At 41.6% G+C, this 16,378-nt stretch overlaps 1 protein-coding gene across 4 annotated transcripts in view; it reads right to left on the bottom strand.

The window, feature by feature from the left end:
- Positions 1–1,145: 1,145 nt before the first annotated feature.
- Positions 1,146–16,378, bottom strand: part of Rlf (RLF zinc finger) — a 69,142-nt gene continuing 53,909 nt past the window's right edge. For all 4 annotated transcript variants that reach the window (XM_052716189.1, XM_052716191.1, XM_052716190.1 and 1 more), the window contains 2 exons: positions 10,449–10,590; positions 1,146–6,090 (listed from right to left, as the gene is read on the bottom strand). In XM_052716189.1, coding sequence (XP_052572149.1) covers positions 1,384–6,090; positions 10,449–10,590 — 4,849 coding nt within the window. In that variant the 3' untranslated portion in view covers positions 1,146–1,383. The remainder of the gene's footprint in view (positions 6,091–10,448; positions 10,591–16,378) is intronic.

The following is a 16,378-nucleotide window of genomic DNA, read 5'->3' as shown; positions in this document are numbered from 1 at the left end:
TTGTTCTAAGTCCCAACAGTCCAGTGTTATTACATACCTTAATAAGGATTAAAAATTATTTATGCGCATATGCCATGATGAATGCACTGTGGTCAGGACAACTTGCAGGAGTCGGTTTTGTTTTACTAGGTAGGTCACAGGTATCAAATCCAGTTTGTCAGGCCCAGCACGTCCCTTTAACCACTGAGCCATCTCTCTGATCCCTCTTTATGAATCTTTACTTTGTCTCAACCAAGTTTGCCTCAACCATTTAAAGACTTATTTTTGCCAGCATATATGTATGTGCACCACATTTATGTCCGGTGACAGCAGAAGCCAGAAAAGGGTGCCAGATCCTGGCAATTGAATCCAGGACCTCTGCAAGATTAGCGAGTGCTATTGACTGCTGAGTCCCTATTATTTGTCTCCTATCGAGTCTCAGATACTCAGATCTCACTCTGTACTACATCTGTCAATAAATTTGAATATGCCGCTTTGTTCACTATCCTGAGGCTCTCAGTGACGTATAAAGTACAACTCCTTAGTTCTCAGCTTCCTAAATTTGTTTCCGCAGCAGTAATGTCCCTCTTACTGCCAACATGATATTTTTTGTAGTTTGCTGGGAACCTGCCTCTGAATCTGCTACGTTCTTTATGTTCAGCCTGGAATACCCACTCCTGTGTACACAGCCAACTTCTGTCCTTCCTTGTCTGGGAGCTATCTTGAATATAAAGGCAAGTAACTCAAACCTCAGAATTTTCTTCCCACAAAAAATTTTAAGACAAGGATCATCCAAAAAAGAATCATGATCTGAATGGTTTAGTGAGCAGAAAAATCACTGGAGTAAAAGATGAGACACACTCCAGAAAATACTAGTGCAACTGCAGTTTGCACGTGGCACGAAAACTCAGTGTGAGTAAACAAGAAGTGGGTGAAAAATTGTAATTTATTGAAACTCAACTCAAAAAATATAAGATGCTGTAGTGTACAATATATTACACAAAGCACCCTTCGGTGCACATTCAAGTCAAGTAAGAACTTCCTACTGTTTCCCTAGCCCTCCCACCCTGGGACCTTAATATATGTTCCATATACAATCATGCACACTTAATTGGAAAAAGGAAGCCCCAGTATATTTTGATGTATTAATTAGCACCAAACAAGAGTACAGTTCCATTTTTTTAATAAACAAACAAACAAACAAACAAAAATCCCAATCAAAAAAACCAACTGGAGAGCTACTGGACGCCGCCAATACTGCTGACATAGATATTGTACATTCATGTAAATACACAGCCTATTCTATCCAAAGCAAGTGTGGCTGGTCCCCAGCCTTTGTTCACGTTGGCAAGTGTCCCCTCGCTGCAGTGCTGGAGCTAGGTGCTTCAAAAATAAAACAGTGATTTAGGAACTTCCCACACACAGCTCGTCTGTCTTCTTAGTTGGAAACAAGTCTAAAATCGGTGTGGAGAACTTAGATCTTTCAAGGACAACCACGGGCCGGAGATAATGAAGCTGCTTTAAGGCAAGCTCTCCACAGTCTGTTAATGCTTTGTCCAGTACGACCCTCAGGTTTTCCAAGGAAGGGACCGCTGCTGCTTCAGCGACTACTAATGGTGGGATTGCAGTCAGGTTCTCCGCAACTGGAGGGTCACTGGAAGAATGAGGTATGTCAACTGGAGGGTCGTTGTCATTCACTACGGTGTTTGCCACATTCCCTGTCAAGTCATTAGCGGGCTGAGAGGAGTTACTCAATGGTAAGTGCTCAGAAGGCTCCCAGTCATCAAAATCATCATCTTTCTCTTCACTTTCCTGAATAAATTTCAGAAAGGAAGATTCAAATCCCATAGGTTTGTAAGTCTTCAGATCAAATGACCTGGGCTGAGAATGCTTCCTAATGTTCTCTTTTGGGACCTGGGCTGCATTCTTGACAGTGTTCTCTTGCCCTGAACTATGATGCCCAGGTTCTTCTTTGATCCTTGATAAAGGCAGCTGAAAGTCTGTGAAGTATGTACCACTTTCGGTCCCAATGGGATTGGGTATGGGGCTTTCAATTTTACAGGGAGGAGACTTAACTATATCACACTGTCCCAGAGAAGTGGTTTCTGAAGTATGGTTGCATTTCAAAGTTCCCCTGTAGAGCAGAGTGTCTGCATCAAGAAGCGGGTTTCTTTCTGAACACCCTTTCTGACCATCCTGTTCAGCTGGGCAAGTGGAATCAGTGTTCTGGAGGGGCATGCTGCTGTCCCCTGGGGAATGGCGCTCTGTGTGCACCAACTCACAGCTACTATTTTCCTCTTTCTTTACACAGGGCTCTACTTCAGAAGGGGGCTCCTCCTTAATTTTGGTACCATACTTAACACAAACCACAAGGTTCTCCAGCTGCTGCTCTAAATAGGCACTATTCATCTGATGGGTACGTTTGTAATGCCTCACAATGCTGCTCTCCAGCTTCACCACAGACAAGCATCCCTGAACCATGCATGGGTATTGGGTGTGCTCAGAATGCTCAACGCACATATGGATAGCTTCTGCTCTAGTTTTAAAGCTAATTGGAGCTTTCTTGTCTTTGAGTAAGCCACATTTTTTAGCTTTAGTATTAAATGGCCTTTTGGCAGTCTGCTGCTCCTGCCCCTGGGTCTGTTCCTGTGTCTGTTCCTGTGTCTGTCCCTGCGTCTGTCCCTGCATCTGTCCCTGCGTCTGCGTCTGCGCCTGCGCCTCAGTAGTCTGACACACCTTTTCACCCCTTAGGAGCCGCTCGTTCGCTACTTTCTGGCTGCTGAATAGGCTGTCATAACTGTCCTTATGTCGGTAGTAGACATGCTGGAAGTAATTACTTCGGTGGCTGAAAATCTGGCCACAGCCATTAAGAGTACAATGGATTTCATAATCCGAATGGATTTCTCCTTCAATATTATGCTGTTCTAGCAGGTGGTGTTTCAACTTACTGAATGAATAAAAAACAGCAGGGCACTGAGGCTGGTTACAAGAAAACCTGGCTGCAGACTCAGTCTCCGAAAGCACTTTCGACTCTTCAATGTGGTCTAGGTTATGAGAGTCACTGCAGTGCTTAGCCAGGGCCTTGGAGCACAGGAAGCGCTTGTTACAGTCCTTATATTTGCAAGCAAATAGCTTTTTACATTTCACAAGTTCCCTTTTGGTTCTTGCTTTGTCCTTCTCTAAGCATAACTGCTCTTTGTTGTACTGGTGCACAGTTCTGTAGTGGCGAATCAGACCTTTTAGATTGGTAAATGACGAGTTGCAAGTTTTGTGGATACAATGGAATGGTTTGTGGTACTTATTCAAAATATAGCACAGATTTCCTTTAGCGACAGTCCGCCTGCTTCCTCTCCCCTCTCTCCCTTCTCCCTCCTCTCTGTGGCTGCCTATCGGTGATGAAATACCTGATACCTTACTTTCTGTTTCCTCACAAGAGGACTCCAAGTCTGTTTCTGAGCTGCATTCATCCTTTTTAGAACGACACTGGGACGTCTCGGAGTTACTGTTGGGACCAAGTTCTGCAGAGCAGTCACCTTTCAGTCTGTCTACTGAGCATGGCCCTTCATGATCACATTTCTCACTGTCTAACAGTCTGTGAGTTGCCCTGTCACTGCCAATTTGATGTTTGTTTTTATAATGAATCCTAAGGTGTGTTTTTCTTGTAAATGACCTTTGGCAGATGTGACACCGGAATGGAGAATACCGGTGCTGAAACATGGATAACTGAAGGACCTTCTCTTTAGAATAATTATGCTTCTTAAGATAATGCATTAGTAAAGCCTCTCTGGTCACAAATTCGTATTTGCATCCTTGAAGCTCACAGAAGAAAGGCTTAGCTGCCAACTGTGCAAGGTACTGACTTGGCATATTTTCATCCTGATTCTGAAGGTTAAGGTCTGAAACAGAAGATGGGACTGACTGAAGAGAGTTAGCACCACTAGATGGGCACCCCTGCAGTGACCCTGAGAAAGAGCCATGTGCTATGGAGTTCTTCAAGCTTAGATGTTTCAAACGTAACAGGAGTTCCAACATGGTGTCCTCTGTACACGGCCTTTTAGAAGAACAAATGGAAGGTTCGGGGGAATAGCCTCGATGGTCCCGCTTGCATTTGCCGTGAATACTGTGCTCGAGACCTTCATCTGGGGAGTCACTGTTTGTATCAGAGCTGGGTTTAGGTTCTGCATCAAACTTGTCAGCCTGATCATGTTTGTCACCCAAGCAGGTAAAGAGGTCTTTTGTCTTCACCCTTCTCGACTTGCAGTGATATGGATGCACCTTCCGCAGATGTTTCTGCATCCCTCTTGCATTTTTGTAGGTGGAACCACAGCCGTCAAAACCACAGGTGAACTTAGTTCCATCAAAACAAATGGCTACATTGGAGCACTTCTCTTTTAAACTGGAGGGTACAAAGACTTTCTCATGAGATAGTAATAGGTCCTGCATGGTTTCAGAGTGATCTAGTGTGTCAATTAATTCCTCATTTATTGAAGTGGAAGAGCTGTGACTTAACAGATCACTAGAATTGCTGTCACTGTTGTCTTTCAGGTTTTCTGCAGTGTCTATGTGAGCACTGGCTGATCCTGCACAGAAAAGAAGATCTTCAGGAGAATGGGACTTATCAGTTTGGTCAAGTAGATGAGGCTGGTCCATACAATCTTGCTTCCCACCTGCTGCAGGTTCCTCGAGTTTCACTGATTTCTTTAATTCTCCATCTGGACTTTCAACATTATGCATTGAGAGGTGGTTTTGGTATTCAATTTTGGAATAATAGAACTTTTTACAGCCAAGGACATTGCATGTGTAGGATGCATCCCTAAAGTGTTGTGCTTCATGGTGGTAAAGCTGACCCAAGTCACTGAACACAATATTACAGCCATTCAATTCACATTTATAACGAAGGTCATCATGCTTTTGTTTGTGGTTAAGGAGTTCATTCACTGATCCAAACCTTGCATAGCAATCTATAGAAACACACATATAAGGTTGAGGACCACAGTGCACCTGCTCATGCTCTCGCAGGTGAAAAGCAGACATGAAATGCCTCCGGCAATAAGTACACTTCTCTCTTCTATTTTTCATATCCAAGTAGTGCTTGGCATTTTCATCATTGTTTTGGTGTTCAGCTTTAAGATGCACACTTAAGTATTTAAACTGTTTGAACACACGGGAACAGTCTGTACCAGGGCATGGGTACAAGTCCCTGTCTTGCAGGCGGCGGTCTTCTAACTTACTAAATGTGACATACTCATGAGACTCTCCTTTGGCTTGTTCACTCAATGACTGATTTGGTTCTAGACTTCCAGTGGGACTCTTGGGATAAATACCCCTTTGAGAGCCTTTCAACAGTAATTTCTTTCTAGAGCGGTCTCTTCTGCTTGGTGGCATTTTAACATGTTCCATTACGTGAGGAACAAATAGTTCTTTTCTCTTAAATTTTTTAATACAAACTGGACAGGTGTATATCCCATCTTCCATGTGCATCTTGGAATGATGAAGAATCCTGGCCTCTATGCATTCCCGTTTACACAACAAACAGAAGAACTTGTACTGCAACCACCTCTGGTACCTCTCAGAGGAACCGATGGGCTTTTTATCTCTTTTCTCCTTATTCTGATCTGCCGGACTTCTTCTATATTGTTTATCTTCTTTACCTTCATCATAGTCACTGAGAAATGACTCTAGGACATCTGTATCATTAATAGACATTTCATAGCCACTTAAGTCATCGTCAGAATCTGAGGCTTCTTGTCCCAAGAGTTGGTGGCAGTGTCGTTTCAAAGTTTTCCAGTCCCAAAATTCAGGATCGAAGGGCCAGTGGGCTTTTAAAGCTAGTAAGAGCTCACATCGGAGGGAATTCGGAACTGGTGCATTTTCTTCATCAAATTTTTGATCTGGCTGCAAATAAAGTTCTTCCAGCATATTGAATCCATCCAAACTTGGTTCAATTAAAAACTCTGTAAGCTGACAGGCTCGTCTAACTTCCAAATCTTCTGGTAAAAGACAGGAGATTGTTTTACAGACTGAAGCTTTCATCTCTTCATCTTCACTTGATCTGAGCTGAAGAGCTCTAACACACAGTAAAACTGAGACCCCAATACCAGCATCTTGTGCCTATAAGTAAAAGAAGTCAAGGTCAGTCTTGTCACACACAAAGAATTACATTCACTTCTGCGGCTAAAATATTTTAACTTCTCAAAACCTTCAGAGTTTATGGCACATGTCTATAATCCCAGTATTTGGGAGGTTGAGACAAGAGGATTATTAGTGACCAGTTAGGGTGAAGCAGAGTTGGAAGTTGGCCTGAACTATATTAGTAAAAACATGTTTTGCCGGGAGATGGCAGCACAAACCTTTAATCCCAGCACTCAGGAGGCAGAGCCAGGCGGATCTCTGTGAGTTCGAGGCCAGTCTGGACTACAGAGTGAGCTCCAGGAAAGGCTCCAAAGCTACTCAGAGAAACCCTGTCTCCAAAAACAAACAAAAAACATGTTTCAAAAATAAACAGGGCCAGTGAGACAGCCCAGCAGATAAAGGCATTTTATCTATAGAGACAATAGTATAAGTTATATTATTATAACTATATTATATTCTTCAGTATGTTTTTCTGTTTATTGTATAGTGGGAATGCAGAGCCCAGGATTCTTCATTCTAAGATGCACATGGAAGGTGGAATATATGCCCTTATATATATAAAATTCAAGAAAAAAGAACTTTTTTGCTCCATAAGTAATGGAACATGTTAAAATGCCACCAAACAACAGAGTCCATCCTAAAAAAAAAAGGTTTTTTTTAACCACTAACCAACAACTAAAAACATAGTACCATCAACAAAAGATTTTAATCCTTGAGTTTGTTTGTTTAAATTTTTTGAGACAGGGTTTCTCTGCGTTGACGTGGCTGTCCTGGAACTCTGTAGGCTGGCCTCAAACTCAGAGATCTGCCTGCCTCTGCCTCCCAAGTGCTGGGATTAAAGTCACATTTACATCCTTTTTGTCGTAACATGAAAAGGACTGAATTAGATGCTGTAATTATGCAGCAAAGTATAGTTACAGTTACCCAGCGTGGTATACTGTTCAGTTGTTTTGGGACAGGGTCTCTTGTGTGGTATGCCACCAGGCACTGCTGCTGATGGTACTGTATACGGAAGTATTTCTTACCCTTCAATGAAATTACCACGAGCTAAATACATAAACAATAAATGCACATGAGTTCAAAGGATTATGGGGTAAATGAGCTCAACGAAAGATTTAAAAAAAACGGTGCTATGCTGGCTAAAAGGGATAGTTTAGACCTAGGTATTTAGCAGATACCTGTAATTCTAGCACTGAAAATACTGATCCAACAAAAACAGAGGGTGTAAGTAATAGGGAAGGAGGAAACACGGTATACAAGTAATTATAAAGTTGAATTTAAGGAACTCTTTGTATGAAAAACACCTGGTTTTTCAGAGTCCCAATACCAAATCCTTCTCCAATTTCTCCTTAAAGAATTACTTTGTACACTTCAGTCAAAAATGTAATCAAATCTTAGTCTTCCATAGAGTAAGAGATAGAGTAACAAGTCCTCAGAAAGCAGTTAAAACTCACAAAAAAGATATGGTCACAAAAATGAAATATTACTGTATATTTGTCTTTATCAGAGGCTGAAATGGAAAACACAGAGTGAGTGAGGAGGAGGAACTTGTGGCAGAGGGTTTAATATGCAGTGGCTGACAGCAAAGACTAGCATCAACTCCTCCAAGCCTCAGCTTCTTTATTGGCAAAATGGTAATAGTACTGGGCAGTATTCCATTTTCCTCATGGTTATTATATAAATGAAGTAAGAGAACATAAAATGACTGCCACAATATATGGTGAGCATTCAAGAGTTTGGGAAACAAAATGATAGGTAATTTTTCTGTGTTGGGCATCATTCATAACACTAGAACATAGGACTAGAGAAATGACTCAGTGGTTGAGAGCACTGGACCTGGGTTTGGTTCCCAGAACCCACACAACATCTCATAACCATCTGTAACCCCATTCTAAGGGATCTGACAACCCCATCTAATCTCCATGGGCACCAGGCATTGACAACAGTACACAGACATGAAGGCAAAACACTCATACACATAAAAAATTTAAAATCTGAAAAAAAAAAATACTATAAATATAAATAAATAATTGTATGAATTTGCAGAGTCTTAACATAGCCTAGTTATTTATTCTGGATAAAATTTCCTGTATTTATTAAATTTTTTTTAAAGATTTATTTATTTATTATGTATACAGTGTTCTGTCTGCATATACACCTGTATGCCAGAAGAGGGCACCAGATCTCATTATGGATGGTTGTGAGCCACCATGTGGTTGCTGGGAATTGAACAGCCAGTGCTCTTAACCTCTGAGCCATCTCTCCAGCCCTTATTAAAAAATTTTATTTAAAAAAAAAAAAAGGCTCAGGAGATTCAACTATTCAAACTTCAAGCAATCTATCGCCAGAGTCTAGGGTATTAACAGCTTCACACTTTACAATCTCTTCTCCTCCTCACTCTTTGTTTTGTTTTGGGCTGGAGAAGTGAACATGCTTGCCACAGCAATCATGTGCTAGTCAGAGGACAACCTTGGGCCATGACATTAATACAAGCACTATAATGACAGAGCCTTGCAAATTCTAGGCCAGTCCACCACAAAGCTATAATCCCAGTCCTTAGTCAGTTGAGCAGAATTTGCTATAGTAGCTCACTATGGACTTGAACTTATGATTCTTCTATTTTGCTTTGCGAGTACTAGGATTGTAAACGGGTATGCACCACTTGATTTTTTAAGTAGTTACAAAGTCACCTGTAACAATGAAATATATCCTAGCCTCTCTTGCAGCTGGATGTGGCCACATGCATGTGCAAAATATCTTGGTTAGGATGGCATGTCATGGTATAGTCTGCCCTTCTACCTTTTCTTTCCTGCTCTATAAAATATCATGTCAGGATTGGAATTCTATAGCCTAAGGCTTAGAATTGGTATGGAAGCTATGTGTGCTTTCTATATATGGAGGCTATAAAGCAACCTAGATTACATTTCTATATGAAAAAAGAAAGATTTCTGTGTAGCCCGTCCGTCAATGGACTTGAGTTAAGAATCTCATAAAGAGGGCCTACACCTAGTTCCCCCTTCCCTTCATATCTCTTTTCTCCTTCCAGTGGAGACCATGTGCAGATGAGGCAAGGATAACCCACACTCACACCCAGAGTTCTGGTGCTACAGGTGCATTTAAATCCCCCAGACTGTTAAAAAAAAAAAAAGAAACAAAAAGAAAAAAAAGCACCCAAAAAAACTACTTTCTCTACTATCTAGCAGCTTCCCCATTATTCTGTGTTTCTAAAACTGCACAGAATTAAAAAATAACCCCTAGTAGTTGTCATTGGTGGCTCATGCATATAGTGTCTGTATTAGGAAAGCCCAAACAGCAAGACTGCTCTGAGTTTGAGGATAGCCTAGGCTACAAAGCAAGATCTTGTCTAAAAACAAACAAACAAACAAAAGAAAAACCTAAATAGGGCTGGAGAGATGGCTCAGTGGTTAAGAGCACACTGGCTGCTCTTCCAGAGGTCCTGCATTTGATTTCCAGCATCCACACAGTGGCTCATAACCATCTGTGAATGCCAGTTCCAGGGATCCAACACCCAGTTTGGGCCTTTGCAGGCACCAGACATACACATGGTACACATAATAGTGCAAAACACCCATAATCATACAATAAATATTTTTTTAAGCCCATAAGAAAATAGCCGGGCGGTGGTGGTGCACGCCTTTAATCCCAGCACTCAGGAGGCAGAGCCAGGTGGATCTCTGTGAGTTCGAGGCCAGCCTGGGCTACAGAGTGAGTTCCAGGACAGGCTCCAAAGCTATACAGAGAAACCCTGTCTCGAAAAACCAGGAAAGGAAAAAGAAAGAAAGAAGGAAGGAAGGAAGGAAGGAAGGAAGGAAGGAAGGAAGGAAGGAAGGAAGGAAGGAAGGAAGGAAGGAAGGAAGAAAATAATCCCTCTTGGTTGGCATTCAACTTTATATAATCTCTCCCTCTCAAGGGTGACTGAATATGTAAATATGTTAGTGTTCATGTGATAACAAAAGGACTTTGCAGATAATGCTTAATTTCCAGCACCACATGGCAGCTTCCATGATCTCAGTTTCTCCTCCCAGCACTCAGGACCACAATGAGACAGGCAGGGCATCGGTTCAAGGTTGGTCTCCAAACCAGGCATGGTAGTATACATACAGAAACCAACACTTGAGGCGAGGACCAAGCGTTTAAATGGCATCCTGGACTACCTCACACCTTGTCTCAAAAAACCAAACCAAACCTGTGGCTCCTTAGAGGTCAGTCTGCAAATCAGAGAGGCAGGGCCAACTCCACCATTTTAGATTCTCTTTATCCAACAAGAATTCCCTGAGAAGCTGCCACAGTCAGCAAGGAAAGCAGAAACTACTCACTTCAGTCTGTATGACTCTAATCAGGCAAAACAAATGCTGCTGTGTTTTAGCTATGACACCGAACTGCCGGCAGCGCTCCAAAAACGTCTCCAGAGACGGGTCGATTCTTCTCTGTAGTTTACTCCAGAAGAGAGTCAGCTCCCTGGGAAAGAAGACGGTTGTATTAAATATGGAAACTGGTGTTTGCTGCCCAACTCTTGAGCACTTTTTTTTTTTGAGCCAATGAAATTAAGCTGACAATACAGACACAGAAACTAAATGAAAAGTTGTCTACGTCTTCCACTACTTCCCCCCTAAACAGGTAACATCGTGAGGAATCTGTCCTCAAAGTTCTGATTCCTTACTTGTCTGTCCAAAGACAAAACACAACTCTTTCCTTTATTATGACATTAACTTTCCCCCTTTACTTAGATTCCTGCTTGTTGTAAAAGGTGTAACTTTTACATTGGTCATTAGTTATACTGAGTGAATTAAACCCTGTTCTAACTAACTGGGCAAGTAAGTACTAAGGAAATCTATGCAGCCTGTCAACATCCTAACAGACACTCGATTTCTGGCTCTAAAATGTGATGGTGCTGTTAGGCCTAATGCTTAATACTTAAAGCTTAAATAAAATGGCACTCTGGGAAAGAATTAAAACACAGAAATTCTACAAATATTCATTATGGAGGCAATGAAAAGCTTGAAGGAAATAAATTTTTAATCAGAAAAAAGGGTTTCAGGTGTCATTACCTAGACCAGGGCTGGTCTTGAACTCAGGTCATACTGCCTCTACCTCCCTAGTGCTAGAACTGTAGCATCACACCTAGCCAACTGTTCACTTTCACTCAGAAAACCGCTTTATTCAGGTTTAAGCATTTCAACAGAAACTAAACAGAGTTTAGTACAAAACTCTAAATGAGACTCTGATGAATTACATATGCTAGGAAATAAAGAGGAGAGAGATGGAGAGACAGTTCATCAATTAAGTGCACTTGCTGCTGCTCTGGCAGAGAATGCAGGTTCAGTTCCCAGCATGCATATGGAGGCTTACAACCATGACTCCAACTCCAGGGAATCCTGCACTTTCTCTTGGCATCTGAGGGCACAAGGCATGCATGTGGTTCATGTATTTACATGCAGGTGAAATATTCAAGCATATAAAATAAAAATAAATCTTAAAAGGAATGTCTGAAGGCAGGAGTGGTGGTGTATGCCCTTAATCCTAGCACTTGGGAGACAGAGGCAGGTGGATCTCTGTGAGCTCAAAGAAGCATGGTCTACCTAGTGAGTTCCAGACAGGCCAGGACTATGTAGACAGATACTGTCTCAAAAATAAACGTTTATTTATTTGCTTATTTGTTTATTTATTTATTTATTTATTTATTTATTTATTTGGTGTGTAGTAGTCTACTTGCATGTACGCCTGCCAGCCAGGAGAGGGCACCAGAGCTCCAGAACTATGTAGACAGATACTGTTTCAAAAAGAAACATTTACTCTTCATTCATTCATTCATTCATTCATTCATTCATTCATTCATTCATTCATTCATTCATTCATTGTGTATGCAGTGTTCTGCCTGCATATATGCCTGCAAGCCAGAAGAGGGCACCAGATCTCATTACAGATGGTTGTGAGCCACCATGTGGTTGCTGGGAATTGAACTTAGGACCTATGGAAGAGCAGCCAGTGATCTTAACCTCTGAGCCATCTCTCCAGCTCAACAAACAATTTTTTAAAAATATATATATGTGAAGGCTGGGGAGATAGTTCAGTGGTATAACACTTGCTTAGTATGGGCAAAACCCCTAAGTTCCATCTTAAAGTCACTCTGTGTATGAATTCTACTGAACAAAAGCCAGTTACATATCATGAAGACTGAAGGATGAAGTTTACACAATGTAAACTACCTAAAATTTACTATTTAAAGCCAGGCAATGGTAGCACATGTGTAGTCTTGCCACTCCAGGGGCTGTTAGGAGTATTGTTATCAGTTCAAGAATCTGGGCTGCATAGTGACTATGAGGTCAGCTGGGATGCACAGTAAGTGCCAGTCTCAATAACAAGACAAAACACAAAAAACTTAAAAAACTTCATTTGGGGCAAGAGAGAGCACTCTTGCTTTTGCCGAGGAACAGAATTCTGTTTCTAGCATCCATGTTTAGAAGCTAACAACAGTTTGTAAATCCAGCTTCCGGGGACCTTATGCCCTCTACTGGTCACTGCATGTATGTGCACACACCTGAGCACACAGGAATACAGACACGGGCACACATGAACGCAAGCATGCTTGCTCACCAGTTTGAAAAGATGGCTCAGCCACTACAAATACTTGCTGATCTTGCAGAGGATCCAAATTTGGATCCCAGCACCTAAGTTAGGAGGTCCACAAGTGCCTGTGACTCTAGCTCCAAAGAATCTGATGCCCTCTTGTGGACTTTGAGGGCACCCACATATGTGGCATACTAATGTAGATAAATACAGATATAAATCTTTTTTAAAAATCAGCTGTGCCCTGGGAAGCAAAGGCAGGCTGATCTCTCAGACTTTGGGCCAGCCAGAGCTCTGATAGTGAGATCTTATCTCAAAAACAAACAAACAAAACCAGGAACAAACAAAGCAGTAAATCTTGTGTGGTGGTGCACACCTTTAATACTACCACTCAGAAGGCCAAAGCAGGTGAATCGCTATGAGCTGGAGGTCAGCCTGGTGAACAACATAGCAAGATCTTGCCTCAAAACAGCAATAATCCCCCACAAGCACGCACGTGTGTACACACACACACACACACACACACACACACACACACACAAAGGGGCAGGAGAAATGGCTCAACATTTGTTGTTCCTGCAGAAGAGTTGGGTGTGATTCCCAACACCTCCATGGCAGCTGACAAATGCCTGTAATTTCAGTTTTAGGGTATCTGCTACCTTCTTCAGGCATCTGAGGGCACTGAATTCACCAGTGTGCACACACATACTGGCAGATAAAACACCCATATGCATTAAAATAAATAAATATATATTTTGAAAGAAAATCGAGCTGGTGATCTAGCCTAGTTGGTAACACTTGCCTACTTTATGTGAGGCCCTGAGTTCTACTCCTAGTTCTGAAAATAATGAAATATTACACAGCTGTAATCTGAGCACTTAGGCTGAAGGAAGGTCATTTGAAGTCTGAGGCTAGCCTGGGTTACAAAGTGAATTTAAAGCTAGCCTAGGCTACAGTGTAAGTTCCTTCATAAAACACAAATGATTCCTGTATGCATTTCCAATGACTAATCTTCGTATTATCTAATAAATTACATAAAAATTTATTTTGAAAATTAGGAAATTTATGGGGTTGGAGGGATGGCTCAGTGGTTAAGAGGACCAGGTTCAATTCCCAGCACCCACATAGCACTCACACCTGTCTGTAACTCCAGTTCTAGGGGATCCAACACCCTCACATAGATATACATGCAGGCAAAACACCAATGCACATAAAGTAAAAATAAACTTTAAAATATAAGGAAATTTTAGTTTATGTACAGTAGGAAACACAATTTGGGACAGATTTGGGCATTAAACAAGAAATTAAAGAATTAAACAGTGTTCAGTTTGATGACTAATGAAGGGAAGATATCCTAATGATGGCTACTGCAACGGCAACTGGTCTCTGTGGCCTCTTTTGATTTTCCTACAAAATGGAGCAAAATCAAGTATGTCAGTCTTTTCCTGAGTGCTGGGACACAATTGTGTAATAAATGACATACATGACTTTGGTATGTCACAGTCCAGTTGGGATACAAGAGCCATGTAAATACTCCACCAGAAGCAAACTGTTCAGCATACAAAGTTTAAGTTCAGAAATGCTGGAGCAGGCAAAGGCTAGTCTATCCAATACTCACAGAAAATGTGGTAAACACAAAGTTCAACTGTCTGCCTTCATTTCTAAAGCAGGAGAGTAACACTGCACTGTTGTGCACAGGGTTCAAAATGGCCCCTTCTCACTTACTGGGCGACTCTACTAGCACTGTGGACACCCACAGCACACACACTCCTGTTCCCATTCTTTGACACACCCCAGCCCCAAATTGTATGCAGCTGGGATTAATAGAAAAACTAAGTGATACAGCTTCTAAGAATGAAGACATGGTGAATGCTGCATTTTTGTTTTTGTTCTAAATTATTAAGATTTTTAAATGTCTTTGAAGACAATTTCCTCAGAATAAAAAAATATTTCAGGTGATAGAGTTATGTAGCTCAAATTTCAAATACTATCTTTCTTGATAATGAATTCAAGAATTACGTTTTCTATACATAAATTTAGGGTATGTGCTGAAAAAGCTGTGTGACTTCGAGGCAGGGTTTCTCTGCGAAGCCCTAGCTGTCCTGGAACTCACTCTGCCTCTGCCTCCCAAGTGCTAGGATTAAAGGCGTGCAACATCACTGCCCAGCTGCTGTGTGACTTTTTATTATGGTTATTTCAACTCTTTATGCTTTTTTTTTTTTTTTTTTTTGGTTTTTCGAGACAGGGTTTCTCTGTGTAGCTTTGCGCCTTTCCTGGATCTCACTCTGTAGACCAGGCTGGCCTCAAACTCGCAGAGATCCGCCTGCCTCTGCCTCCCAAGTGCTAGGATTAAGGCGTGCGCCACCGCCCGGCCTTTATGTATTTTTTAATCTTGCTATTCCTCTTATCAAAAAATGCACTTAAGACTTTGTCTTTTAAAATGAGTTCTTACTATGTAGGCAGGCTAGCCTCAACTCATGGCACACCCTTTCCCCCAGACTCCTAAATTCTAATATGATAGGTGTGAGCCATGACTGCAGCCTTAAAATACTTTTCTAAACAAGAACTATAGGTCCCTCCATCTTAAATACACAAAAACTCCCAGCATAACAAAATAATCTTTCTTGAACAGAAGTTCTGAGTTAAGTTTTTCTTAGTTAAATTTACTGTTTGTGTGGTGATTATTTCTAACTCCAATATCTAGCCCCACCCCACAAAAAGGAGGAAAAAAGTTTTGTTTTTGTCTGTAGTTAAATTCTATTTCTCTTTGAATTGCTTAGAAGAAGCTTTTTAATGAAGTGTTAAGTAACTAAGATTTTCTTTCCTTTTTTGCATAGGCAAAAAGGAAATCCCTATTGATCCCTTCCTGCTTCCAGGGAATGGCATCTAGAGCCAGCTACAGGCTCATGTGAATGGTGGCTGAGTGAAGAAGGGGGATGGTGGACCCACTGTAAAATAAACACTATGTCAAGAACACTAAACCACTGTGGGAAGAGGCTGGGAAGATGGTTCAGTGTGTGAAGTGCTTGTGTACAAGAAGGAAGACGTGAATTTGGGTCCCCGGTACCCATGACGCAGGGTGTGGTGGGGAACACCTAGGATCCCAGTACTGGGAAGTTGGAGACAGGAGGGGGCCTGAGGTTTGCTGTCCAGCCCAGCCAGCCCAATCAGAAAGGGGGTTTACTGAGAGAAAGCCCTCCAAGCACATGCACACACGAACGTGAAGCTGTCTGAAGCTGGGTGTGGGTGTAATGCCTCAAATCTGTAATCCTAGCACTTGGGAGGCAGAGACGAGAGAAGTGCCTTATATTTGGGACTAGCCTGGGCTACAGAATAAGATCCTATCCCAAATAACCAAAGGCAGAAAACAAAACAAGAACAAAAAACCCACAATAAATGTGTGGGTTTATTTTTTGAAAATACTTAGAATCTTGGTCATATAAACATGAGGAGCCGAGTCAGAATTCCCAAAACGCACATAAGAGAGACATAGTGAGTATGAGTCTGTAGTCCTAGAGCTTCTGTTCCAAGATGCCAGGAAGAGACAGGAGAATTTCTCTATGTTTCCAGGCCAGCTAGCCTGGCATATGCAACAGCAAGCAACACAGAGACCCTGTCTCAGACAAAGTGGAAGATGAAAACTTACTCCCAAGATTGTCTTCTCATCTCCACAGGCCTG

Source organism: Peromyscus californicus, unplaced genomic scaffold (genome assembly GCF_007827085.1).
Source record: "Peromyscus californicus insignis strain IS unplaced genomic scaffold, ASM782708v3 Scaffold_5__1_contigs__length_169319896, whole genome shotgun sequence".
Taxonomy (NCBI): Eukaryota; Metazoa; Chordata; class Mammalia; order Rodentia; family Cricetidae; genus Peromyscus; species Peromyscus californicus.
Note: the sequence above shows the minus strand (reverse complement) of the source record. Positions and strands in the feature narration are given on the sequence as shown.